Source organism: Pristiophorus japonicus, chromosome 7 (genome assembly GCF_044704955.1).
Source record: "Pristiophorus japonicus isolate sPriJap1 chromosome 7, sPriJap1.hap1, whole genome shotgun sequence".
Lineage (NCBI taxonomy): Eukaryota > Metazoa > Chordata > Chondrichthyes > Pristiophoridae > Pristiophorus > Pristiophorus japonicus.
Window position 1 is genome coordinate 41,112,676 of NC_091983.1, and position 25,900 is coordinate 41,138,575.

General features: G+C 45.5%; 1 protein-coding gene across 2 annotated transcripts in view; it reads right to left on the minus strand.

Annotated features, from left to right (window-relative positions):
* arhgef10 (Rho guanine nucleotide exchange factor (GEF) 10) overlaps positions 1 to 25,900 on the minus strand; it is a 423,195-nt gene that overhangs the window by 186,753 nt on the left and 210,542 nt on the right. For both annotated transcript variants that reach the window (XM_070884917.1, XM_070884916.1), the window contains exons 13-16: positions 22,492 to 22,671; positions 11,373 to 11,489; positions 6,904 to 6,996; positions 6,440 to 6,610 (exon numbers count right to left, since the gene is read on the minus strand). In XM_070884917.1, the coding sequence (XP_070741018.1) occupies positions 6,440 to 6,610; positions 6,904 to 6,996; positions 11,373 to 11,489; positions 22,492 to 22,671 (561 nt within the window). The remainder of the gene's footprint in view (positions 1 to 6,439; positions 6,611 to 6,903; positions 6,997 to 11,372; positions 11,490 to 22,491; positions 22,672 to 25,900) is intronic.

A 25,900-nucleotide genomic window follows, 5' to 3' on the forward strand; every position in this document is an offset into this window, starting at 1 on the left:
CAGTGCTGGAACTTTTTACAAAAGGTGAGCTGAGTGGGAGGACAGGTAGATCAGGTTGTAACAATCACATTCGTATTGTGCTGCAGCCATGCTGAATTTCTACCTCCTGGTACCTTAGATTACTCCCTGTATTAAGAGGTGTCCTGCAAACTAACAGATGGAGGATTTAGTGGCTCAGTAGCACCACTACTGACTGAGCTAGCCGAGTCCTTAAATAGCTGCCAGACTGGGCATGCAGCAGGTGGAGACAGAACCAACACGAGGGAAAAACCTACTTAACCTTATCCTCACCAGTCTACCTATCGCAGATGCACCTGTCCATGACAGTTTTGGCAGCAGTGACCACCGCACAGTCCTTGTGGAAACAAAGTCCCGTCTTCACACTGACGCCACACTCTACTGCTTCGTGTGGCACTACCACAATGCTAAATGGGATGGATTCAGAACAGATCTAACAGCTCAAAACTGGGCATCCATGAGGTGCTGTGGGCCATCAGCAGCAGCAGAATTGTATTCCACCACAATCTGTAAGCTCATGGCCTGGCATTTCCCTCACTATCATTTCCATCAAGCCTGGGGACCAACCCTGGTTCAATGAGGAGTGTAGAAGAGCATGCCAGGAGCAGCACCAGGCATAGCTAAAAATGAGGTGCCAACCTGGGGAAGCTGCAACACAGGACTACATGCATACTAAAAAGCGGAAGCAGCATGCTATAGACAGGGCTAAGCGATCCCACATTCAACGGATCAGATCAAAGCTCTGCAGTCGTGCCGCATCCAGTCATGAATGGCGGTTGGAAATTAAACAACTAATGGGAGTCTCCATGAATATCCCCATCCTCAATGATGGTGGATCCCAGCATGCGAGTGCAAAAGACAAGGCTGAAGCTTCTGCAATCATCTTCAGCCAAAAGTGCCGAGAGGGTGATCCATATCGGCCTCCTCCTGAGATCCCCACTATTACAGAAGCCAGTCTTCAGCAAATTTGATTCACTCCACGTGATATCAAGAAACGGCGGAGTGCAATGGATACACCAAAGTCTGTCGTGCTGAAGACTTGTGCTCCAGAACTAGCTGCATCTCTAACCAAGCTGTTCCAGTACAGCTAAAACACTGGCATCTATCTGACAATGCGGAAAACTGCTCAGGTATGTTATGTTCACAAAAAGCAGGACAAATCCAATCCAGGCAATTACTGCCCCAACTATCTACTCTCAATCATCAGCAAAGTGATGTAGTGTGTCATCGACAGTGCTATCAAGCAGCACTTACTCACCGATGCCCAGTTTGGGTTCTGCCAGGACCACTCGGCTCCAGACCTCATTACAGCCTTGGTCCAAACATGGATAAAAGAGCTGAATTCCAGAGGTGAGGTGAGAGTAACTGCCCTTGACAACAAGGCAGCATTTGACCGAATGTGGCATCAAGAAGCCAGAGTAAAAGTGAAGTCAATGGGAATCAGGGGGAAAACTCTCCACTGGCTAGAGTCATATCTAACACAAAGGAAGATGGTTGTGGTGGTTGGAGGTCAATCATCACAGCCCCAACACATTACTGCAGGAGTTCCTCAGGCTAGGGTCCTAGGCCCAACCATCTTCAGCTGCTTCACAAGGTCAGAAGTGGGGATGTTCGTTGATGACTGCAGAGTGTTCAGTGCCATTCGCAACTCCTCAGATGATGAAGCAGTCCATGCCCGTGTGCAACAAGACCTGGACGACATTCAGGTTTAGGCTATTAAGTAGCAAGTAACATTCGCACCACACAAGTGCCAGGCAATGACTATCTCCAACAAGCGAGACTCTAACCACCATCCCTTGACATTCAATGACATTACCATCGCCGAATCCCCACCATCAACATCCTGGGGTCACCACTGACCAGAAACTGAACTGGACCAGCCACATAAATACTGTGACAACAAGAGCAGGTTAGAGGCTGGGTATTCTGTGGCAAGTGTCTCACCTCCTGACTCCCCAAAGCCTTTCCACCGTCTGCAAAGCACAAGTCAGGAGTGTGATGGAATACTCTCCATATACCTGGATGAGTGCAGCTCCAACAACACTCAAAAAGCTCGACACCATCCAGGACAAAGCAGCCCGCTTGATTGGCACCCCATCCACCACCTTAAACATTAACAACCACCTCCACAGGCGCACTGTGGCTGCAGTGTGTACCATCTGTAAGATGGACTACGTGAACTCGCCAAGGTTTCTTCGGCAGCACCTCCCAAACCCGTGACCTCTACCACCTAGAAGGACAAGGGCAGATGGCGCAATGGGAACACCACCACCTCCAAGTTCCCCTCCAAGTTACACACCATCCTGACTTGGAAATATATCGCCATTCCTTCATAGTCGCTGGGTCAAAATCGTGGGACTCCCTCCCTAGCAGCACTGTGGGAGTACCTTCACCACACGGACTGCAGCGGTTCAAGGTGGCGGCTCACCACCACCTTCTCAAGGATAATTAGAGATTGGCAATAAATGCTGGCCTTGTCAGCGACGCCCACATTCAGTGGTTTATTGTATTGTTTTTCCTGTAACTAAAATAAAACTATGTAACTATGGTAACATTAAGATGTACACTGTTTAGGGACAATAGTACTGGTAGTTTAAATGTGCCAGATCCAATCAGTAAATGTGCAGAATGCAATCTTGTTTTGTAAGGAACAAAAAAAAACAAATGCTCAGCCCAGATTCTGGAATAATTTTTAAATTAGTCTTTTAAAAATTTGTTCACAGGATGTGAGTGTTGCTGGCAAGGAGGCATTGCCTTGGGAAGATGGTGGTGGGCCGTCTCCATGAACCGCTGCTGTCCGTGTGCTGATCACGCTCCCATGCTGGTGTTAGGTGGGGAATTCCAGGATTTTGACCCAGCCATGATGAAGGAATGGCAATATACATCCAATGCAGGTAAATTGGAAGTGATGCTAGTCTCATGATTTTGCTGCTCTTGCCCTTCTTGCTGACAGAAGTTACAGAGCTGGGAGGTGCGGTTGGAGTAAGCTTGGGATATTACTGCAGTGTATCCTGTGGATAGTACATACTGCAGCCACAGCGCACTGATGATGGACGGAGTGTATATCGAATTAAGTAGTAGAGGCACCACTTAATCCAATTTGCACCATGTCTAACTGCCCTGTCCTGGATAATATCGAGTTTCCTTAATGTCATTGCTGCTGGACTCATCAGTGCTGATTATTCCATCATATTCCAACTTGGGTCTTATAGGTGTAAAGAGGCTTTGAGAAGAAAGGAGGTGAGCCACTTGTTGCAAAGTACTGCTTTGCTTTTATAGCCACATAGTTGCTTTGGCTGGCCCGGTTAAGCTTGCGGCTAATGGCAGGGGACAGAGAGGGTGGTGTGATGATGAAAGTCAGGGGGAGGTGGCTGGTTTTCTCTTGTGGGAGACAGTCATTGCCTAGTGCTTGTGTGCCACTCATCAGCCCAAGCCTGGATGTTGTCCAAGTCCTGCTGTAGGTTGCTTCATTATCAGAAGAGATGTGAATGGAGCTAAACACCAAAGAATCATGAGCAAATATCCTCACTCCGGACATGATGGAGAAGGATGTTGAGAAGCAACTAAAGATGGCTGGTTTGAGGATATTGCCCTGAGCAACTTCTGCAGTGATCGCCCTGGGACTTCGATGATAAACGATCAACAACCACAACCATCTTCTTTTGCATCAGCTATGACCCTAGCCATTGGAAGGTTTTTCCCTCAACCCTCGCAGATCTCAGTTCTGCTAGGATTCCTTGGTGCTTTACTTGGTTAAATGTTGCCTTGGTATTGTGACAGTTAAGGGATGATTTTAATCTTGGTGGAAACCGGTTATGGGGGGGGTGAGGGGGGAGGCAGTTTAAATCACCAGGGGACTCACCTGTTGAGGTCCCACTCTCTTCGCACAGGCTTCGATTATAACCTGCTCTTTTGAGTAGGTGAAAAGGACACCTACTGGGAACTGGGGGGCTCCTTCATTAAATATGCTCAGACAATGTCAATTGGAGAAGAGTGCTATTTCAACCATGGGCCTGAGTAGGGAAGCAGATGTGGCTTTCCTGCCAGGTCAACAGATCGGGAAGAAATCCGGGACCCGAAGAGGCAAGTTTATTTTTATTTTTTGGACTTTTCTTGTTGGTCTCCCCCAACCCAGGCTACCTCCCTCCACTCCGATCACTAGGCCCTGCTGAAACTCCCTCCCCATGACACACCTGAGCGTTAGTGACCGTTCTTTCAGTCTCCAGCAGTGGCTTCCTGCCACCCGACATGGAGCTTCCACTCGCTGGCCAGCTGGCATTTCCTGTCGGTTTCAATCTACTCACTTGTTGGCAGCATAAACTGGGCTTAACATCCAGTCCAATAACAATTTACCAAAGCCAGCAGCGAGAATAACTCTTAAACTTGTCAGCTTAATTCTTAGTGAAAATCATTATACATGTTAACAAATCAAGTTATTTACACCTGGCTTACAAATTCTGAAACGCAGGCGGCCATTCTGAAATCTTAAAGTTCAGATTTCGTAAAGTCAGAAATTTTGGAGTGGGGAACCACCATATTACATTTAGATAATTATGCATATACAATTCAAGTGGAATTCCCATTTTTCTCTATTGCTAAAGCTTCCTCCAAGAAGCTTGGTTTCCTCCTATGTGCCAAACGGATATTCTCCTTCCAATTATTATTAAAGCTCAGGTCTTGAGACCTTCACCATATCTGGGTGGGTCTTCTCACAATCTTGGACAAGTTACAAGAAAAAAACTGGATGATCCTTTTCTCATCTCGGGCCACTGTGTTACTGATACTGCAATGGCCATTCATCTCCTAAACTCTCCTTTCTTGCTATCACTGTATCCTTATGATGACGACTCAGTGGGCCATCTAACTCACTGACCCCTAGGACTTCATAACTGTTTAACCCTTACACCAATTAGTCTTCCCTTCCTCCTACATCTACTGGTTGCGAAAGACCAATGGGCCGAAATTGCCCACCTCCTTAAGGTCCATTACTGCCTCTAAGAGGTGATAATGGGGTGGTAAGGCCTTTCCGACCAGGGGCAGGGAGATGGGCCGACTCATCAGAAATTGCCCCCGGGCTAGGGACGGCAGAAACGGGTTTCCGCCCCGCCCATGTTCCCGCCCCGTCGGGCACGCGCTGACCCCTTACCGCCCCACCAGGAAAATTGCCACGCGGGAGCGGAGCCACCACCACTCGGTGTCCCCGACAGCTTTTCCCAGCGGGAAGTTGCCAGTGGCTGGGCGGCACATCCGTCCTTAAAGGGGAGGGCGCTCCGCCATGGCCGGCATTTTATTTTAATTGTCGGATGGCCTGACAATGGTGGCCACGGGGTCAGCCGGGCCGCCAATAGGCAGCTCGACGCACCCTCTTGGGTACCGGGCCACTAGCCCGGCCAAAACCCTCCCTGGTGGCCTAGTGGACGCCAATAAAGTGGTTGCAGAGCTCGCAGCGGCCCTCCCCTTTAATTGAATGGGAGGGACGTTGCTACGTGTCAGCGCAACGCGGCACGTCCACGTCGTGCTGACATCATCAGCGTTGTGCTGATGACATCGCCCACCTAGGCTCCTCAGCCGTCCCAAACACCGCCCGGACAAATAAAAAAATTTAAAGAGGCCAATTTCCCGCTATTCTCCGAGAATAAACATTTATTTCGAAAGGTACACCCCATTTGGGGCAGAGGGCAATTTCAGCCCCAAGTTTATTGTCGGCTGTTCAATGCTCTCTCCCCGATACTCCATTCAACCTTGCTGGCATCTGGCACCATGGACCTTGGATTCTCAACCAATAAAAACATATAGCCACATATTTGTAACAATTTCTTCAAATTTATTGTATTTGCTGCATCTTCCGAACTTGGTCATTCTTTTAGGACTCCACTCCAGTTCACCAATATTACTATTTAGTTTACACTTTACTGCCAGTCTTACTGTGGATTGATCAGTTAGTTAAGTCCACGTTGTTTCCTGGACTGTGTTGTCAGCGGAGTATAATGAACCAACAAGCGTAATCTATGCGGACAATGAGTTAGATTTTCAACTTGCTACCCAGGTGTGGATCAGCCCTGCCTCCTCCTCCCCCAATATAGAACCCACCCAATGTTTGTTTCCATTGGGCAGTTTCTGTAATGTGTGGCCAATCTGCAATGCGTGTTTTTTGCCCAGGCGGCACATTGAAAATCAAACCCAGACTACAAGTCCTGAAACATTACACTGCGCCTGTGCATCATCTGACATCTACTGGGAAACGTTGGAACTGCATCATTACTGGTCTCAGTCAGCCACCGAGACTGTTACAACCCCCAAATCAATTCACTATATTTTCTGTATATGCTTCATCTAAAAAATGATTTCTAAACTCTACAGGTTGAACGATGCAATCCCGATGCGAGTATCATTTTCAAAAACTGCAGCAGCAAAATCATACCTTGTTCAAGTAACGTTCATTCATCGCTTTTGCAATCTGCTTCATTTCACAGCGTTGATCTGCTTCCCGTTTCTGCTCATTTAGTTTCTCTGCTAAAGTTTCAAGCTCAGTGAGAGCCATCTGGAGAGGTAGTCGATCAGGGTGTTCCTTTGGAGTGTTCTTTAACATGTCCTAAGAAATCAGTAAAAACACATTTCCTCATTATAAATTGGAGAGAGAGAGATTTAAAATTGCCCCAAATTCAAATTTTGTTGGTTGATTTACAGGTTGGATTTTGTCAATGTTGATGGCAATCAATAAACAAGTATCATTTTTTATGAAAAGCGGAGAATGGAAAGTACTCATGAATAATTTTCCCAAGACATATTCCCAAGACAGTAACAGAAAACAAATGATGTTAAAATGCTGTATTTTATTTGACAAAAAGTGACTCTACTTGCATTCAACAAGATGAATGTGGTTACCTGTAGCAGAAGAATGAACTGTGGAAAACGCTGAATTGGCTTCATCATTAAACCATACAATGTAATGCGATCAGAGCTCGACTCATGGCAGTGCTGGTGAGGAAGAAAGCATATTTAGATCAGCAAGCAGTTACCATATGAATCATCTGGTCACATCATTTGAACTAAAGTATTTAAAAAAAAACAACCTTTCAACCGCATTAAAAAAATGACAAATTCCTCTTTGGTTAAAATAGATGACATGATGCTTTTGTAAAAAAAGTGTGCATGGTAAACATGGTACATTGTGGCAACAAGGATCCTTTACAGGGTGGTTTGAGCTCTGGATAACCATGAAGACTAATTTCAAGGCGAGTCCGCATTATTAAGGCATATTGTTACGTTTGACCAATGCATCAATGCCTGGTGGGTCAACCAAGCTTTAGGGATTATAGTAATCGGGTCGGGTGAAAGCTATTCCAGAGGCTTGGTGTGTGGTATGTGCAGGGAGGACTGACCATTCTGGAAATGCACCAGGAACAGGGGTAAGATTTTAAAGGAATTCTCCTCATTCCTTTTCAAGGACTAATTGAGTTTTTGGAACTGGGTTCTCTTCCACAATGTCTCAATCCACACTGACTGAATTTTGGGGAGGAGAGGGGAGGAGGGAGTCCTGCCACCAACCTCACTGAGATGAAACCAATAGGGCTGCAGTTAAGAGGAAACCGAAGAATTTGCTGCCGTGTGCACGATCTGATCTCAATGCGCGGTTCAACAGCAACTTTTGCAAGTAGTGCTGAGATGCAAACAGAAAATGTGAAGGATTGTGCCCTCTCCATCACGGCCTTGCATGGCCCTGCTGTGATCCCAGGATCCAGCTGTGTGGTGGGTCATGTAACAGGTTGGGTCATGTAACAGGATGGGCCATCCAATCCACCACATTAACACTCGGGTGGCGACGATGCAATTTTAACCCCAAAATGTCCTGAGGTCAATCTTAATTGGCGCTTCTTTTAAGCTATCACAGGTAAAGACTGCGTGCAAATGGTATCCCAGAGGTAATATTTTTTAAACCAATATTATTAGTTGACTAATGGACTGTCGTGAGTGTTCGAGGCTGGACTTGTGCCTATGTTCCCCCCATACAAGCCCAATGTCTTATCTAACCCACATGGAAAAGGTGCAAAGCAAATAACAACTAGTTGGTGCATGGAATGGGGTGCGGAAGACCCTTCAGCTGCTCCTGTGCATGGTAGAAGTACTAACACCTGGGAGCAGGTAGCCCACCGACCCTCTCAACCAAGAGACAGTGCTGACCTTACAGAAAATAAATGGATGAATAGATTGCATATTTAAAAAAAAAATGAAGTTTACCAAATTTTGAACACATGTGCAAAAGACAAATTTACAAGTGTAAGCAATCCACATAATTAACCCTCAAATTAGGTAATGGGCTAACTAGACAGTTCACAGGCCAACCTATTGTGAACTGTCGTCAGTGGTACTCAGTGATTCCACAGCCATGGAAATCAGCACCTACAGTAGAAGTTTTCCCTTGAACCTTCATTTGCTTCTCCAAACAGTTTTCTCCATTGCAACTGCATTAGAACTCATTTTTCGCTTTGCAATACTTGCTGTTTGGATTCCAGATGAAGTCACATGATACCAATTTTCTAATTCGCGTTGATATGCAACTCCCTAATTCCCAACATTTCACATCTTGCATAATTCACCTGTGGATAATCTAGAGCCTGGAGCCTGGTTGTGGTGTTTGCCAGCACTTTTAAGGCTATCACTCAGTGTGCCCTTGAGGCAAACCTAGGTAATTGTAGCTGGTTGTGAACTGCAGGGATCAGAGGGCAATTATAACTGCTTTGTACCTGGCTAAGAACACATGAAGTGACTGGGTTTTTCTTCAAAAAAATATTTTTTGGCCTGTAACAAAGTGTAATATCTGGAGAATAACAAACTTCTGCTCGCTGAAAAATATATTAGACATATAATCGAGCAAATAGATACTGACTGCAATTGCCAGCTATTGTAGTAACTGTGCCAATTGCTTACATAAATAACAGGTTAAAAACTAGGGGGTCAGGTTTCGGCCCGAGTTGTTCCTTTTTTTTTTGGAGCAATTAGTTTAGAATGGAGTATCTTAGAAATTGCAATTCTCGGCATTTAGTTTGCTCCAGTTCTAGTGAGTTAGAACAGTTTCATTTTAGAACAGATTTTTTTTTCCAAAAGGGGGCGTGTCCAGCCACTTACGCCTCTTTTGCAAGTTTAGGCAGTAAAAACTTACTCCAAACTAACTTAGAATGGAGTAAGCGTAGATTTTTGTACGCTCAGAAAAACCTTGCCTAGACTTAGAAATCAGACGTAGGGAATGAGAAATGGGGGGGTGGGGGGGAAGGGGGTGGAAAAGGGGGGTTTACAAACATTAAACACTTCACTTTTACATTTAAAGAGCCATCATCAATAATAAATGATAAATAAATCAATAAATAAATAAACCAATAAATCAATCCAAAAAAATTAAAAAATTAAAAATAAATGTTTTAAAAAATCACTATAAATAAAAAATTAAGTTTCTAGTCACCTACTGCAGCACCGGGGAGAAGGGGGGCGGGGGGGGGGGGAGAGAGAGAGAGGCGAGGGGGGGGGGGAAGAAGAGAGGGGGGAGAAGAGGAACTGGGGTGGGGGGGAGAAGAATAATGGGGGTGGGGGGGAGAGAAGAAGAATGGGGGTGGGGGGGAGAGAAGAAGAATGGGGGATGGGGAGGGGGGGGAAGAGAAGACGATGAAGCTGGGCTCCGCCGAGGACTTCGGGCGGGGCCTGCACGCAGAAGATGCCGGCGACTCTTCGGGCGGGGCCCGCCCCCAGCGAGATGCCAGGCGGGCGGGCCCCACCAACGAGGCAAGATGCGTCAGGCCACTTGGCCCGGGATAGGGGCGATGTCCCTTCCACCTGGGATAGGGTCATCGTCCTAGAGACGGGGCGCGCTGGGAGGGCCTGGAGCTACTGCGCACGCGTGCAGCCTCCAGCACTGTTTTTGGCGCAGGGCTGTAGCTCCGTCCCCAGCAGCTCCTGCTGCGCCGCGTCGAGCTAGAAATGGGCCTACAGCTATCGGAAAATCGTGAGGTAAGTATTCGGCCAATTTTTATTCTACAAATTAGGCGGGCCTCTCCGATGTGCGCCGTTCTAGTGGAGTCCAAAACATGAGCCAATCGGTAGAGTAGCATAGTGGTCATGTTGCTGGACTAATAATCCGAAGAACACGGGTTCAAATCCCACCATGGCAGTTTGCCAAATTTGGATTCAGTTATAAAAATCGTAATAAAAGGCTGATGTCAGTAAGAGTGACCACAAATCTGTCGGATTGTCTTAATAACCCAATTGGTTCACGAATGGCCTATATGCAACTCCAGTCAGATTCAATGATTGACTCTTAACTGCCCTCTCGAGTGGTCTAGCATGCCACTCAATTGTGTCAACAATACCGTCTCAAGGGCAACTGGGATGAGCAATAAATGCCAGCTTTGTCAGCAGTGCCCACATCCTGAGAATGAATAAAAAAAGTAGTAACTGAAGTTCGTACATATATTGTCTCTGTACACCACCAGGCTACCAGCTTTGATTCAGAACTGTACAATATACTTTTGAAAAGAAATGTGTAGCAGAATAAAATGCAGAGGCAGTACCTTTTTTGATCAAATACATTACAACCTATACAACACATAGTTAAATGTCCACTTTTCTTCAGTGTTGAAGTGTTGTACAATAAAATTGAAACGAATGAATCTTAACAACAATGAGTTGCATTAAATATCACACCTTTAATGCAGCACAGCATCTGAAGGCACTGCACAATTGGATGCACGACTAAAAGCAGGTGTACGATGATAATTTGGGGAGATGTCTAAAGGCGTTGTCAAAGTGGTAGGTTTTCAGGGGGAATTTGAGGTGGGAAGAGAGGGAGCAAGATGGAGGGGTTAAGGGAGAGTGTTTCAGAGTTCGGGGGCAAAATGGCTGGAGATTACACTCCATTAATCCACTGGATTAGTCATTCAATTATTCAATGCATTATGTGCATGTTTTTGTTCTCTTTCTCTCTTCAGGATACATCTTCGTAAGGCATCAGCAGCCCAAGTGCCATTCTTCATGCACGAGTAAGACAACAAGCGCTGGCAGGCTACCCACGCAAGGGGGGTGGGGGGGGGGGGAGCAGGATCAGAAGTGAGTCTAATACAGGCCTCATCTGATGTTTACCTGCATGCTCTTTCCAACTGGGGCTTCAGGACAGGTACCAGGAGTGGGACCTCCAGCGAATCTTGGCTTCCCCAGCTTGGGGAAGATTATAGCTGCTCGACTGCCATCTTGGCTAGATTGTCAAACACGAGATCTTCCCGTTTGGCATGCCACCAACCCAAAACTTGCACCCTGTGCTTTGTTTTTACAATTTAAAACACTTTATTTTCACCAGATACTTTACTTACTTTCAAAAATTCCAGAAAGGAAGGTTTGGTGGCACAAACTTTCTTAAGAATTCCCATGGCAGTGCTAAAATTGTTCACATACTCACTGTATGCATCAAGCACCATTGACTTAGAAAACTGCAATAGAAATAAAACACAGTTCTGAAAATCTAATGCAATATTTAGTTTGAAGTAACTCATCACTGTGAATTCCAAATTTCAACTGATAAATGAACAGCAAGTTTGTTTGTCCTCCAGCCCAGGAGGATTACCCTTTATCATCAAACAGATCTTGCACGTATTCAATTGAATTTGGGCTGCAGAAAATGTCAATTTCCTACATGGGTTTGAAGATGAAAGGATTGAGTTTCAAACACAAACAATACCTTCATTTTGGAAAGTCTACTTAAAAGTGAGCAAAGTTCAAGTTGAGATTTTGCAGACCACCGCATAAGCAAACACTGAATGATGTGAGCTTTTCTTTGGCTTTATTTCACCAAACTGTCCATTCCTTTTTGCTGACTAAACAGATTATGCAATTGTTTTTCACGGATGCTTGAACTACAGGGTCAAAAGGCCACAAATCTGAATGATGCCATTGTAGCACTTCAACACTAGTAACAGCACCCGTCGGAACTTAGAACTTGAGAAACCATCTCCCTGAAATAATGGGTCCAGCCATATCATCCATACAGGTTAGAAATTAAAATGAATTGGCCCGCTGTTGTTACCCCTTTGAAACTGACCGCAACTTCAGGATTTAGTGCACGCACATCCTAACGCAGAAGTCCTGAAGTTGCGGTCAGTCATTCACTGCTCCGACACTGGCTACACCATGCCCTCGCGTACCCACCGCCCCCTTTCCCCCCGGACCCCCCACCCCACCGCCGGCATTCAGTGTAATCAGGGAAATCGGTGAAACTGATGAAAACTTCAGTTTATCCACAGCAATATCGCTGTTAAATACCCCATTAAACGCTAGACCTTGTTGGATTAGGTGTAACTGGGGTTTTAAGAGCATATTGACTGCTAAACAAACATTATGATCCTAAACTTTCTTATAGTGGGCGATCCCGACCTGTGTGAGAACACCACCGCAGGTCGGGGCTATAAATAGAGCTGGAGCGCCGGCCCTGGAACATCGTGGCAGAGGTGCGGCGAATGAGGGTATGGGGCCCAGAACAGCAGAGAGCCCCGAGGCAGCACGGGCCAGCCCACACTGCGATATGTGTGCGCTCTAGGTCTGTGCAGCAGAGCAGGTCTCCAGACGTCCTGGTTCAACCGTTGCCACTGGATAAATGCCGTGTCGAGCCCGTGTGGTGGCTGGTGTGCAAAGGTCACCACACATTAAAAAAAATCCACGCACAGGCATCTTCCACCCCCTCAATTGGAGCTCAGGGCTGGAACATCGGGTCCTTCATTGAAACATCTGTGAACTCTTGTGGAAGCAAGTCACCCGATGATGGTCCTAAAATTTTAATTTTGTGGAGTAACAAATTTCTCCATTTTAATAAAAATTACAATTAAGACATTTTTTTAAAAGATATATTTAAAAAGGTTTGTTCATCTTTATTTTAGTTGTACCTTTTCCCCGTGTGAGAGACCCAATCTTTGTTTTGCTCTCGATAACATTTTTTAAAAGTTAGAATCAAATGATCTTTTTCACTTCCCGGTTCCCGGTCTGTGAGAATTCTACATTGTGATTGGCTGCTTAGACAGCTTGTTGACATCACTGCAGCTCACGCGATGGAACTCCCACTACACTACACTGATCTCAATTGCATGCCTAAAATGCCAACCTCCTCTCCAGAGATCACGAGATCTTTATGGGCAGATTTCTTCGGGGCCAGCGGTGAACATATTGCTTCGCTGCTGGCCGCAAATTACAGGCCATTATTGTGTTCGGTGATCAACATTTATTCATGTTTTTTTTCTTGGATCATGTTGAATTTCATTACTGTTCATGAGACAATGTTAATGAAAGAATCACTAATGGTCTGAAACTGGCACTTAGATTCTTCCAGAAAGTTTTATTGATATTTTAAAAATGTGTTCAGTTTCATTTTCTACATTACAGTAAAGAGGAATCTTGTCTGTGCTGGAACCAGGTAGTGATTTTTCTGCATCACCCTTAAAACACTTCATCATCATTTTCTTTTCCAATCTATCAGTACACCTAACTTTTTAAATCAGTTGTTTTACATTCTCTCTCTTGTTCCACTCCATTATGCCCTTCCCATTTCAGTACCTCTTGATTTACAAGTTGAATATAGGATAGATCCTTAAATAAACAGAGGAGGCAAACATCCAATAGAAAACAGCATTGATACTTAACACAGGCCTGCGTTATCCATCACTGTCTATGTTCAATGCCCCCACTGGTCTCTCTACATCACACAAGAAACATCATTACATTAGCCCATTCAGATTTATTTCAGTCAACATTGTTACAGAAGTGTGCATTTTACTAGATACTAGCTTGTAATAAATTAATCAAAACACTGCTTTTAAAATTTAAGACAGACCAAAATAACTTTTATTTCTGATGGATTCAAAGGAGGATAAGTCTTGCAAGATATATTTTGCAAACAATTATACTTGGTATTTCACCCTCTCAAAAGTGAATGAAATATTCTGCATTACTAACTATATTCTATTAAAGCCGTTTGAAGTGTAGTAACCTTGGGCTAGAATTTCCATAAAACCCCCCACCGCCGGATCGCCACCCAAAAAGATCACCAAGACTTTTAAATTAATGGCAGCGAAAAATTGCACAAAGAAAGAAAAAAATTCCGCCTAGTGAGAAAATCGATCTTGCACGCAGATTCTCCGTGGTTAAACACGATCCTGGGCAAATTGGGCGGTTCTTAATCAGAATGGGCGGTAATTCACGGGAGCAGCGGGACGTCAGAGGGGCTAGAGGCCTATAAAGGCCCACACTCATAGTCCGGGGAGTTCGGAGAGGCGGGAGTTAGGGAGGCAGTTCAGAGAGGCCTATAAAGGCCCAGCCGGTGCAGCTGCAGCAGGGAGAGAAGGCAAAAAAGAAGTAGAAAGAAATCGAAAATCGAAAGGTGATGTCACAGCCAAGGGGGTAAGTGATTGGTAAGTAATTTTTCTTTTTCTTTTCTATATTAGTAAGTAACCCTTAGCATTGTTGTTGCCAATTTAAGTGTATCTAAGGGTTAAGTTATGGCAGGACAGCTCGGACACGTGTTATGCTCCTCCTGTACTATATGGGAAGTCAGGGACGCCTCCGGTGTCCCTGATGACTAAGTGTGCGGGAAGTGCATCCGCATGCAGCTCCTGACGGACCGCGTTGCGGCACTGGAGCTGCGGGTGGATAAACTCTGGAGCATCCACGATGCTGAGAATGACGTGAATAGCAAATTGAGTGAGTTGGTCTTATCGCAGGTAAAGGGCACACAGCCAGATAGGGAATGGATGACCAACAGGAAGAGCAGTGCAAGGAAGGTAGTGCAGGGGTCCCCTGTGGTCATCCCCCTGCAAAACAGATACACTGCTTTGGGCACTGTTGAGGGGGATGACTCATCAGGGTGGAGCAGCAGCAGCCAAGTTCATGGCACCATGGGTGGCTCTGCTACACAGGAGGGCAGGAAAAAGAGTGGGAGAGCTATAGTGATAGGGGATTCAATTGTAAGGGGAATAGATAGGCGTTTCTGTTGCCGCAACCGAGACTCCAGAATGGTATGTTGCCTCCCTGGTGCAAGGGTCAAGGATGTCTCGGAGCGGGTGCAGGACATTCTGAAAAGGGAGGGTGAACAACCAGTTGCTGTGGTGCATATAGGTACCAACAATATAGGTAAAAAACGGGATAAGGTCCTACGTGACAAATTTAGGGAGCTAGGAGCTAAATTAAAAAGTAGGACCTCAAAAGTAGTAATCTCACTATTGCTACCAGTGCCACGTGCTAGTCAGAGTAGGAATCGCAGAATAGCTCAGATGAATACGTGGCTTGAGCAGTGGTGCAGAAGGGAGGCATTCAAATTCCTGGGACATTGGAATCGGTTCTGGGGGAGGTGGGACCAGTACAAACCGCACGGTCAGCACCTGGGCAGGACCGGAACCAATGTCCTAGGGGGAGTGTTTGCTAGTGCTGTTGGGGAGGAGTTAAACTAATATGGCAGGGGGATGGGAACCTATGCAGGGAGACAGTGGGAAGTAGAATGGGGGCAGAAGCAAAAGATAGAAAGAACAAAAGTAAAAGTGGAGGGCAGAGAAACCTAAGGCAAAAAGCAAAAGGGGCCACATTACAGCAAAATTCTAAAGGGGCAAAGTGTGTTAGAAAGACAAGCCTGAAGACTCTGTGCCTCAAAGCGAGGAGTATTCAGAATAAGGTGGACGAATTAACTGTGCAGTTAATGGGTATGATGTAATTGGCATCACGGAGACATGACTCCAGGGTGACCAAGGCTGGGAACGCAACATCCAGGGGTATTCAACATTTAGAAAGGATAGACAGAAAGGAAAAGGAGGCGAGGTGGCATTGCTGGTTAGAGAGGAAATTAATGCAATAGTAAGAAAGGACATTAGTTTGGATGATGTGGAATCGGTATGGGTGGAGCTACGGAATACCAAGGGGGAGAAAACACTAGTGGGAGTTGTGTACAGACCACCAAACAGTAGTAGTAAGGTTGGGGACAGCATCAAACAAGAAATTAGGGATGCATGCAATAAAGGTACAGCAGTTATCATGGGTGACTTTAATCTACATATTGATTGGGCTAACCAAACTGGTAGCAATGTGGTGGAGGAAGATTTCCTGAAGTGTATTAGGGATGGTTTTCGAGACCAATATGTCGAGAAACCAACTAGGAAGCTGGCCATCCTAGACTGGGTGATGTGTAATGAGAAAGGACTAATTAGAAATCTTGTTGTGTGAGGCCCCTTGGGGAAGAGTGGCCATAACATGGTAGAATTCTTTATTAAGATGGAGAGTGACACCGTTAATTCGGAAACTAGGATCCTGAACTTAAGGAAAAGTAACTTCGATGGTATGAGGCGTGAATTGGCTAGAATAGACTGGCAAATGATACTTAAAGGGTTGACGGTGGATAGGCAATGGCAAACATTTAAAGATCACATGAATGAACTTCCGCAATTGTACATCCCTGTCTGGAGTAAAAATAAAACGGGGAAGGTGGCTCAACCGTGGCTAACAAGGGAAATTAAGGATAGTGGTAAATCCAAGGAAGAGGCATATAAATTGGCCAGAAAAAGCAACAAACCTGAGGACTGGGAGAAATTTAGAATTCAGCAGAGGAGAACAAAGGGTTTAATTAAGAAGGGGAAAATAGAATACGAGAGGAAGCTTGCCGGGAACATAAAAACTGACTGCAAAGCTTCTATAGATATGTGAAGAGAAAAAGATTAGTGAAGACAAACGTAGGTCCCTTGCAGTCGGATTCAGATGAATTTATAATGGGGAACAAAGAAATGGCTGACCAATTGAACAAATACTTTGGTTCTGTCTTCACGAAGGAACACACAAATAACCTTCCGGAAGTACTAGGGGGCCGAGGGTCTCGTGAGAAGGAGGAACTGAAGGATATCCTTATTAGGTGGGAAATTGTGTTAAGGAAATTGATGGGATTGAAAGCCGATAAATTCCTGGGGCCTGATAGTCTGCATCCCAGAGTACTTAAGGAAGTAGCCCCAGAAATAGTGGATGCATTGGTGATCATTTTCCAAAAGTCTATCGACTCTGGATCAGTTCCTATGGACTGGAGGGTAGCTAATAGTAAAAGATCCTCTCGGAATGAGTGAACACAGTATGGTTGAATTTGTAATACAGATGGAGGGTGAGGAAGTAGTGTCTCAAACGAGCGTACTATGCTTAAATAAAGGGGACTACAGTGGGATGAGGGCAGAGTTGGTTAAAGTAGACTGGGAACACAGACTAAATGGTGGCACAATTGAGGAAAAGTGGAGGACTTTTAAGGAGCTCTTTCATAGTGCTCAACAAAAATATATTCCAGTGAAAAAGGGTGGAAAGAGAAGGGATAACCAGCCGTGGATAACCAAGGAAATAAAGGAGAGTATCAAATTAAAAACCAATGCGTATAAGGTGCCCAAGGTTAGTGGGAAACTAGAAGATTGGGAAAATTTTAAACGACAGCAAAGAATGACTAAGAAAGCAATAAAGAAAGGAAAGATAGATTACGAAAGTAAACTTGCGCAAAACATAAAAACGGATAGTAAAAGCTTTTACCGATATATAAAACGGAAAAGCGTGACTAAAGTAAGTGTTGGTCCCTTAAAAGATGAGAAGGGGGATTTAATAATGGGAAATGTGGAAATGGCTGAGACCGTAAACAATTATTTTGCTTCGGTCTTCACAGTGGAAGACTCAAAAACCATGCCACAAATTGCTGGTCACGGGAATGTGGGAAGGGAGGACCTTGAGATAATCACTATCACTAGGGGGGTAGTGCTGGACAGGCTAATGGGACTCAAGGTAGACAAGTCCCCTGGTCCTGATGAAATGCATCCCGGGGTATTAAAAGAGATGGCAGAAGTTATAGCAGATGCATTCGTTATAATCTACCAAAATTGGGGAGGTACCAGCGGATTGGAAAGCAGCTAATGTAATGCCTCTGTTTAAAAAAGGGGGCAGACAAAAGGCAGGTAACTATAGGCCGGTTAGTTTAACACATGTAGTGGGGAAAATGCTTGTAGCTATCATTAAGGAAAAAATAGCGGGACATCTAGATAGGAATAGTGCAATCAAGCAGACGCAACATGGATTCATGAAGGGGAAATCATGTTTAACTAATTTACTGGAACTCTTTGAGGATATAATGAGCATGGTGTACCGATGGATGTGGTGTATTTAGATTTCCAAAAGGCATTCGATAAGGTGCCACACAAAAGGTTACTGCAGAAGATAAAGGTACGCAGAGTCGGAGGAAATGTATTAGCATGGATCGAGAATTGGCTGGCTAACAGGAAGCAGAGAGTCGGGATAAATGGGTCCTTTTCGGTTTGGAAATCGGTGGTTAGTGGTGTGCCACAGGGATCGGTGCTGGGACCACAACTGTTTACAATATACATAAATGACCTGCAAGAGGGGACAGAGTGTAGTGTAACAAAATTTGTAGATGACACAAAGATTTGTGGGAAAGCGGGTTGTGTAGAGGACACAGAGAGGCTGCAAAGAGATTTAGATAGGTTAAGCGAATGGGCTAAGGGTTGGCAGATGGAATACAATGTCGGAAAATGTGAGGTCATCCACCTTGGAAAAAAAACAGTAAAAAGGGAATATTATTTGAATGGGGAGAAATTACAACATGCTGCAGTGCAGAGGGACCTGGGTGTCCTTGTACATGAATCCCAAAAAGTTAGTTTGCAGGTTCAGCGGGTAATCAGGAAGGCGAATGGAATATTGGCCTTCATTGCAGGAGGGATGGAGTACAAAAGCAGGGAGGTCCTGCTGCAACTGTACAGGGTATTGGTGAGGCCGCACCTGGAGTACTGCATGCAGTTTTGGTCACCTTACTTAAGGAAGGATATACTAGCTTTGGAGGGGGTACAGAAACGATTCACTATGCTGATTCCGGAGATGAGGGGGTTACCATATGATGATAGATTGAGTAGACTGGGTCTTTACTCCTTGGAGTTCAGAAGGATGAGGGGTGATCTTATAGAAACATTTAAAATGAAAGGGATAGACAAGATAGAGGCAGAGAGGTTGTTTCCACTGGTCGGGGAGACTACAACTAGGGGGCACAGCCTCAAAATACGGGAGAGCCAATTTAAAACCGAGTTGAGAAGGAATTTCTTCTCCCAGAGGGTTGTGAATCTGTGGAATTCTCTGCCCAAGGAAGCAGTTGAGGCTAGCTCTATGAATGTTTTCAAATCACAGATAGATAGATTTTTAACCAATAAGGGAAATAAGGGTTACGGGGAGCGGGCGGGTAAGTGGAGCTGAGTCCACGACCAGATCAGCCATGAACTTGTTGAATGGCGGAGCAGGCTCGAGGGGCTAGATGGCCTACTCCTGTTCCTAATTCTTATGTTCTTATGTTCTTATGTAATGTAACACCACTTTTTAAAAAGGGAGGGAGAGAGCAAGTGGGTAATTATAGACCGGTTAGCCTGACATCAGTAGTGGGGAAAATGTTGGAATCAATTATTAAGGATGAAACAGCAGTGCATTTGGAAAACAGTGACAGGATCGGTCCAAGTCATCATGGTTTTATGAAGGGGAAATCATGCTTGACAAATCTTCTGGAATTTTTTGAGGATGTAACTAGTAGGGTGGACAAGGGAGAACCAGTGGATGTCGTGTATTTGGACTTTCAAAAGACTTTTGACAAGGTCCCGCACAAGAGATTGTTGTGCAAAATCAAAGCACATGGTAGTGGGGGTAATATACTGACGTGGATAGAGAACTGGTTGGCAGAGAGGAAGCAGAGAGTCGGGATAAACGGATCCTTTTCAGAATGGCAGGCAGTGACTAGTGGAGTGCCGCAGGGCTCAGTGCTGGGACCCCAGCTCTTTACAATATACATCAATGATTTGGATGAAGGAATTGAGTGTAATATCTCCAAATTTGCAGATGAAACTGAAATGGGTGACAGTGTGAGCTGTGAGGGGGATGCTCGGAGGCTGCAGGGTGACTTGCACAGGTTAGGTGAGTGGGCAAGTGCATGACAGATGCAGTATATGTTGATAAATGTGAGGTTATCCACTTTGGGGGCAAAAACGTGAAGACAGATTATCTGAATGGCGGCAGATTAGGAAAAGGGGAGGTGCAACGAGACCTGGGTGTCATGGTTCATCAGTCATTGAAAGTTGGCATGCAGGTACAGCAGGCGGTGAAGAAGGCAAATGGTATGTTAGCCTTCATAGCTAGGGGATTTGAGTATAGGAGCAGGGAGGTCTTACTGCAGTTGTACAGGGCCTTGCTGAGGCCTCACCTGGAATATTGTGTTAAGTTTTATTCTCCTAATCTGAAGAAAGACGTTCTTGCTATTGAGGGAGTGCAGCGAAGGTTCACCAGACTGATTCCCGGGATGGCAGGTCTGACAAATGAGGAGAGACTGGATCCACTGGGCCTTGATACATTAGAGTTTAAAAGGATGAGAGGGGGTCTCATAGAAATATATAAGATTCTGACGGGACGGGACAGGTTAGATGCGGGTAGAATGTTCCCAATGTTGGGGAAGTCCAGAAGCAGGGGACACAGTCTTAGGATAAGGAATCGGCAATTTAGGACTGAGATGAGAGAAACTTCTTCACTCAGAGAGTTGTTAACCTGTGGAATTCCCTACTGCAGAGAGTTGTTGATGCCAGTTCATTGGATATATTCAAGAGGGATTTAGATATGGCCCTTACGGCTAAGGGGATCAACGGGTATTGAGAGAAAGCAGGAAAGGGGTACTGAGGGAATGATCAGCCATGATCTTATTGAATGGCGGTGCAGGCTCAAAGGGCCGAATGTCCTACTCCTGCACCTATTTTCTATGTTTCCATCTTTCTATGTTTCTCAAATTTAGACTGAGGCTGCGGTTGGTCCTAGGGAGGGGGGAAAAACTCAAAAAATAATTTTTCCAAGAAACTAAAAATAAAAGAAAATCAGAACACATTCTCAAGACTCTTTTTAACTTAATTGCTGTGAAAGAATTTTAAAAGAATTATTAAAAAATCTTTAACTTTCCTTTCTTTGCAGGGCTACTTGCCGACCGCTCAGCTCCAGCTGCTTTTCGTGGGCGTCTCTTTCGATCTTACCTACGGGTCGCCGCTGAGCCCAAACTTGGACGGTAGTACTTTTGTCGGCGGTGCACGCCGGCGGGCCACTCTCCAGCGATATTTCAAAAACGCCGGCGGAACTCTGAGAAATGGAGTGGAAATGTTCGCCAGGTGGTTTTCCGCTGAAAAGGAACAGTAGCGCCGAAAAGACCGGCGGAAATGGAATGGAAATTCTAGCCCACAGTAACAGTTTCGGGCCAGGAGACAACTTTTGGTCCATGTAGCCCACCTCTCCACAGCATTCTACTGGTACATTTCTAATAACCCTGAATTCCATTTATTGACAAGAGCCAATTCCATTCCTTCTCAAAACCCATTAAGGTTTCTTGTTCCACCACCCATGTCGGCAGGCTGTTCCAGATACTTACCAACATTTTAGCAAAAAGGTTCCTGCTGTATTTCCTATTTTCTTTTGTTGAACTTAATTTGTAAATATGACCCCATGTACTTCAATTCTGTACAGTAGAAAAGCGTACTTACATCAAATTGTTCAAATCTTTCATAATTTTAAACACTTTCATCATATTCCCTCCTAGTTTTATCTTCAAAGAGAGAAAAGGCCCAGGCTAGTCAATCTTTCCTCAGCCATTCCCTTAAGTTCTGGCGTCTACTGTGTAACCCTTCTCGTTATCTCCTTCCAATAACTGAATGCGGCTGAAATTGCAGTCGGAGGCTTCTGACCTGAACAATTTGGTGGTCCCAGAGGAGCGTGAGATTCTGTTGGGGAGGCCTTCTCATCCCGTGCTACGAAGCACCCTCCCATTCTCCAGGTTCGAATGCAGAAGGTGTCGTCACATGTGACTGCTCAACCAATCAGGTACAGTATTCTCAATTAATAGCAATGGGAACTTCGCATCAACAAGTTCTCATTGCTATTGAGAAAAAAAACCCAAACACAATAACACCAAATTAAATTTTTTTTAAAATCTCACAATTAAAATTAATTTAAATTAAAGTTAATAAATATCTTAAGGAAAAAAACAATGAGTTTTTATTAAGTTTTTTTAAATTATGGTTTAAAATAAATTTAACGTAGTGGGCAGGGTTTTTAAAAATAAAATGTGTTTTTTAATTTTAATTTAATTATATTTTTGTATGTTTTTAAACTCTTATGCCTGTAAAAGTAGGCTATGTGCCTGCTTTTATCAGGCGCAAGAATTTTGAGGACATTTGCTGGGCAATTTATGGGTAAATACCCCAATCTTGTCCATGCAAATATCCTCTCTCCCGATATACGGATGATTTGTCAAGCTCCAGCTTGGACCCAGCAATGCCTGGATTTCCAGGTCTTTATCCTTTCTGAGAAAACATTCGCAGCATCCTCGACTCTGCATTAACAATCATATTTTATTTTCATTCAAAGACTTACCGAGGCAACAAAGACATCTCCAATCATTTCAACGGAGTCCCACTCAGTCACACGACTAGCTAAGGCAATCTGGAACAAGGAATGGCACTGAAGAATCTCCTTTATTCGGTAAAATACCATTTTTAGTTTCCTTTCGCTTAATAGTTTTGGATCCATTTCTGAAAGAGGATTCTCGTATTGCTGTGGAGAGAGAAAAACTAAATCAAACTGTAACCATGACTGCCATGTATCCTACATGGTTACTGCTTGTACTATTACAAGGTGTGCCACCAGAGGGCACTGTAGTGGGTGACTTATAGGTTACCTGTACAGGTCTGCCTGGCCTAGTATAAAAGGCAGGCCACAGGTGTGATCCTCACTCTGGAGTTATCAAGGACTACGTCAAGTACAACACATTGCCTCGTGGAGTGATTATCAGAGCATCTAAAGACATAAAAATTGGCGACGAGATTACGGACTTTCATGCGAAAATGGCTAACTTTGGTACGTTGCAGCAGTTCGCCGATGATGATGATTGGGACGCCTTTGTGGAGGGGCTCGACCATTTCTTCACAGCAAATGACCTGGCAGGTGACAATCCAACCACAATGGCTTATAAGCGCAGAGGTATACTGCTAACCAGTTGTGGGCCCACCGTCTATGGCCTCGTCAGGGACTTGCTGGCACCAGCGAAGACAATGACCAAGACATACGAGGAGCTTGTAACACTGATCCAAGAATAACTTAAGCCCAAAGAGAGCATCCTCACAGCCAGACACCGGTTTTACACCCACCGATAGCCCGAAGGCCAGGAAATCGTGAAATTTGCTGCAGACCTCAGGAGGCTGGTGGCACAGTGTGATTTCGGCGACCACCTCACCGAAGGGATATCTTTATCATTGGAATCGGCCATGAGGGCCTTCTTCATAAGTTACTATCTGCGGATACCACAGTCACACTGCAGAAGGCCATCTCCGTGAGCCAAGCATTCATGACCTCGACCTGCGGCTCTAGGCAGATGACTCATCCTCAGGACTCAAACCCGGCAAGTACTGTACACAGAATGGTGCGTTTTAGAGGCTGGACTGTAGAACGTGACTCTTCTCAGGGGAGAGAGAACAGGCCCCCGAGTCCCTTAACTCAAGAGTCTGCCGAGGGGGGCTAATCGAGTAGCACCATGCTGGCGTTGCGGAGGGAATCACAGGGCTCACCAGTGCCACTTTAAAGACTATGTGTGTAAAGGCTGCAGCACAAAGGGCCACCTCCAGCAAATGTATAAAAGAAATATGACTCACTGTGTTGATGAAGAGTCTGCAGATGGCCATGAATCCAGCGCGGATAATGAAGCGATAGTCAAAGAGGCAACTCAGCCCCACGATGAGGTATATAGCATGTTTACCTGCACCACCGAACGTTCCCTGTTGAGGATGGAAGTCGAGATAAATGGCGTTCCAGTCTTCATGGAAGTGGACACAGGGGCGAGCCAGTCAGTAATGAATCAAGAAGCCTTTGAGATGCTATGGGACAACCAAGCTGAACGACCCAAGTTGGTCCTGGTTCAGGCAAAGCTGCGCACCTACACCGATGAACTTATCCCAGTCATTGGTAGTGAGGATGTTAAGGTACTCCATGATGGCACGGTGCACAAGTTACCTCTGTGGATTGTTGCAGGAGATGGACCAAAGCTACTCGGAAGAAGGTCAATGGAGAAGATCCATTGGAGCTGGGAAAATGTCATCCCTCCAGCTATCGACATCCTCCGCGCTCAGAGGCAAAACAAGCCCTGGCCTGAGGTTGGATCCGGCACCAGAGAACAGACCAGCACAGCACCCGAGGCACAGACCGCTCAGCACGACTATGTGAAGATGATCCAGCTGAGATGACCCAAATGCATGTTCCAGGCTCCAGTGGCAGGACTCCGGAGGAAGAAAATCGGATCCAAAGGCGACTTCCCAGCTTCGGTGGCAGAACCCGGGGCGAAGAGGATCACAGCAGTTGACATCGTGGATGGAAGAAAGATGGTGCCCAAACCACGAGGTGATGCGCTGAAGAAAAAGATGGCGGCGGCCAGACCACGAGGTGCAGCGCTGATGGAGCAACACGTGGCACCAAACGAAGAAAAGGATTGGGGTAAAGATAGCAAGGCTCTCTTAAAGGAGGCCTGCAACCCACCACACTTAAAGGAACGGTTTCACACACTCAATGTAATAGCAACTGTGTTGGATCTAAAATGTGTAATTGATGATCAGAGTTGTGTACATACAATAAGCAAAGAAAAGTCACGCGATTGCGATCGGAGCCACAGGTTATTTACGATGAGTAATGAAACGTTGTGCGATGTAGGATTTCAGCTGCATTCAGTCAATGCAGCAGGCAAACACCCATCGGGAGCACACAGGCCCAGCGAGCTACCCAATGCTGTAGCCTGCGTGCCTGGGACCAGAGTGATGCACCATGGAGTATGGCCACAAGCAGCCAATACATACAACCTGCAGAGAAAGCGATCTCAGGAGGGCAATGGTACTGGTATCGATACCCTGCCCCTGATCGGCTTCAGCTCTCAGACACCCGATGGCACCAACCGCCACAAACCTGAAAGAGCAAATCATGCCAAGGCGCAGCTCCCAGTCCCTACTGCCACCAAGGCCATAACCGGGAATAAAGGATCATCCGCAACGGTTCTGCCAAATGGGATCGAGACCAGCCAGGATCCCAAAACAAATAACGCCCAGGCAAGTGAGTCAGCAGTTCCCTGCTCAACGACTGCTCCTCAGGGAGCAGCAGCAACCCGGGATGCAAGGAGAGGACAGGGAGGTCACAGATATCTGTGAACCTGCCCGACGCTAGGAGCAAAGGCAGGAGTTCGGGGAATCGGGAGTTCGAGCGGCAGATCGGAGAGGCCTATAAAGGCCCAGCGAGACCAGGAGTTCGGGGAGTCGGCGGAGGTGGGAGCAGATCGGAGCAGCCTATAAAGGCCAGCGATGCAGCTGCAGCAGGGAGAGAAGGCAAAGAAGTGGAAAGAAATTGAAAGGTGACGTCACAGCCAAGGGGGAAAGTGATTGGCTGATGATTGGCAAGTAGCTTTTCTTTTTTCTTTTCTTTATCAGTAAGTAACCTTTAGTATTGTTGTTGCCAAATTAAGTTTATCTAAGGATTAAATCATGGCAGGACAGCTCGGACACGTGTTATGCTCCTCCTGTACTATGTGGGAAGTCAGGGGCGCTTCCGGTGTCCCCGATGACCATGTGTGCGGGAAGTGTGTCCGGCTGCAGCTCCTGACGGACCGCATTGCGGCACTGGAGCTGCGGGTGGATTCACTCTGGAGCATCCACGATGCTGAGAATGACATGAATAGCACGTTTAGTGAGTTGGTCTTACTGCAGGTAAAGGATACACAGCCAAATAGTGAATGGGTGGCCAACAGGAAGGA